Source organism: Buceros rhinoceros, unplaced genomic scaffold (genome assembly GCF_000710305.1).
Source record: "Buceros rhinoceros silvestris isolate BGI_N320 unplaced genomic scaffold, ASM71030v1 scaffold3402, whole genome shotgun sequence".
Taxonomy (NCBI): domain Eukaryota; kingdom Metazoa; phylum Chordata; class Aves; order Bucerotiformes; family Bucerotidae; genus Buceros; species Buceros rhinoceros.
Genome location: NW_010396984.1, coordinates 4490 through 4869, shown reverse-complemented (window position 1 = coordinate 4869; position 380 = coordinate 4490). Strand labels below are relative to the sequence as shown.

Here is a 380-nt window from a genome sequence, read left to right as displayed (position 1 = left end):
GTGGGCTTGGGCTCCTGCTCCTTTGCCAGAGAAGATGACTATTTGCACTAGCCACCAGAGCAAGACGGAGCTGACATCGTGGAGTGCTGCCCTTCACCCTCCATGGCTGCCACTCTCCACCACCACCTCGTTCGATAGCCTGACCTCCCTGCCACCACCCCCTCCAGCACACACTCACACACTGCCTGCGAAAGGACGGAGCGCGTCCCTCACCACGGGGCTGCTCCTCACCCCAGGAACCTGGGAACCCGGGAACACTGGTAGGTCGGCCCGGTCTCCCACCGTCGCTGTGGCTCCAGCGGCACCCAGCGTTTCGCTGGTGGTTCTAACGTGGCGCTGGCTGACGCCGGGGGGGTTCTTTTTTTTGATTTTTGTTGTTT

The 380-nt window shown here is 61.6% G+C and overlaps 1 protein-coding gene across 1 annotated transcript in view; it reads left to right on the top strand.

Annotated features, from left to right (window-relative positions):
- Positions 1 to 326, top strand: part of RANBP10 (RAN binding protein 10) — a gene marked incomplete at its 5' end in the record, with an annotated part of 53541 nt that extends 53215 nt beyond the window's left edge. The window contains 1 exon segment of the mRNA XM_010146055.1: positions 1 to 326. This exon segment is cut by the window's left edge and continues 4 nt beyond it. Within this exon segment, the coding sequence (XP_010144357.1) occupies positions 1 to 51 (51 nt within the window).
- Positions 327 to 380: the final 54 nt, after the last annotated feature.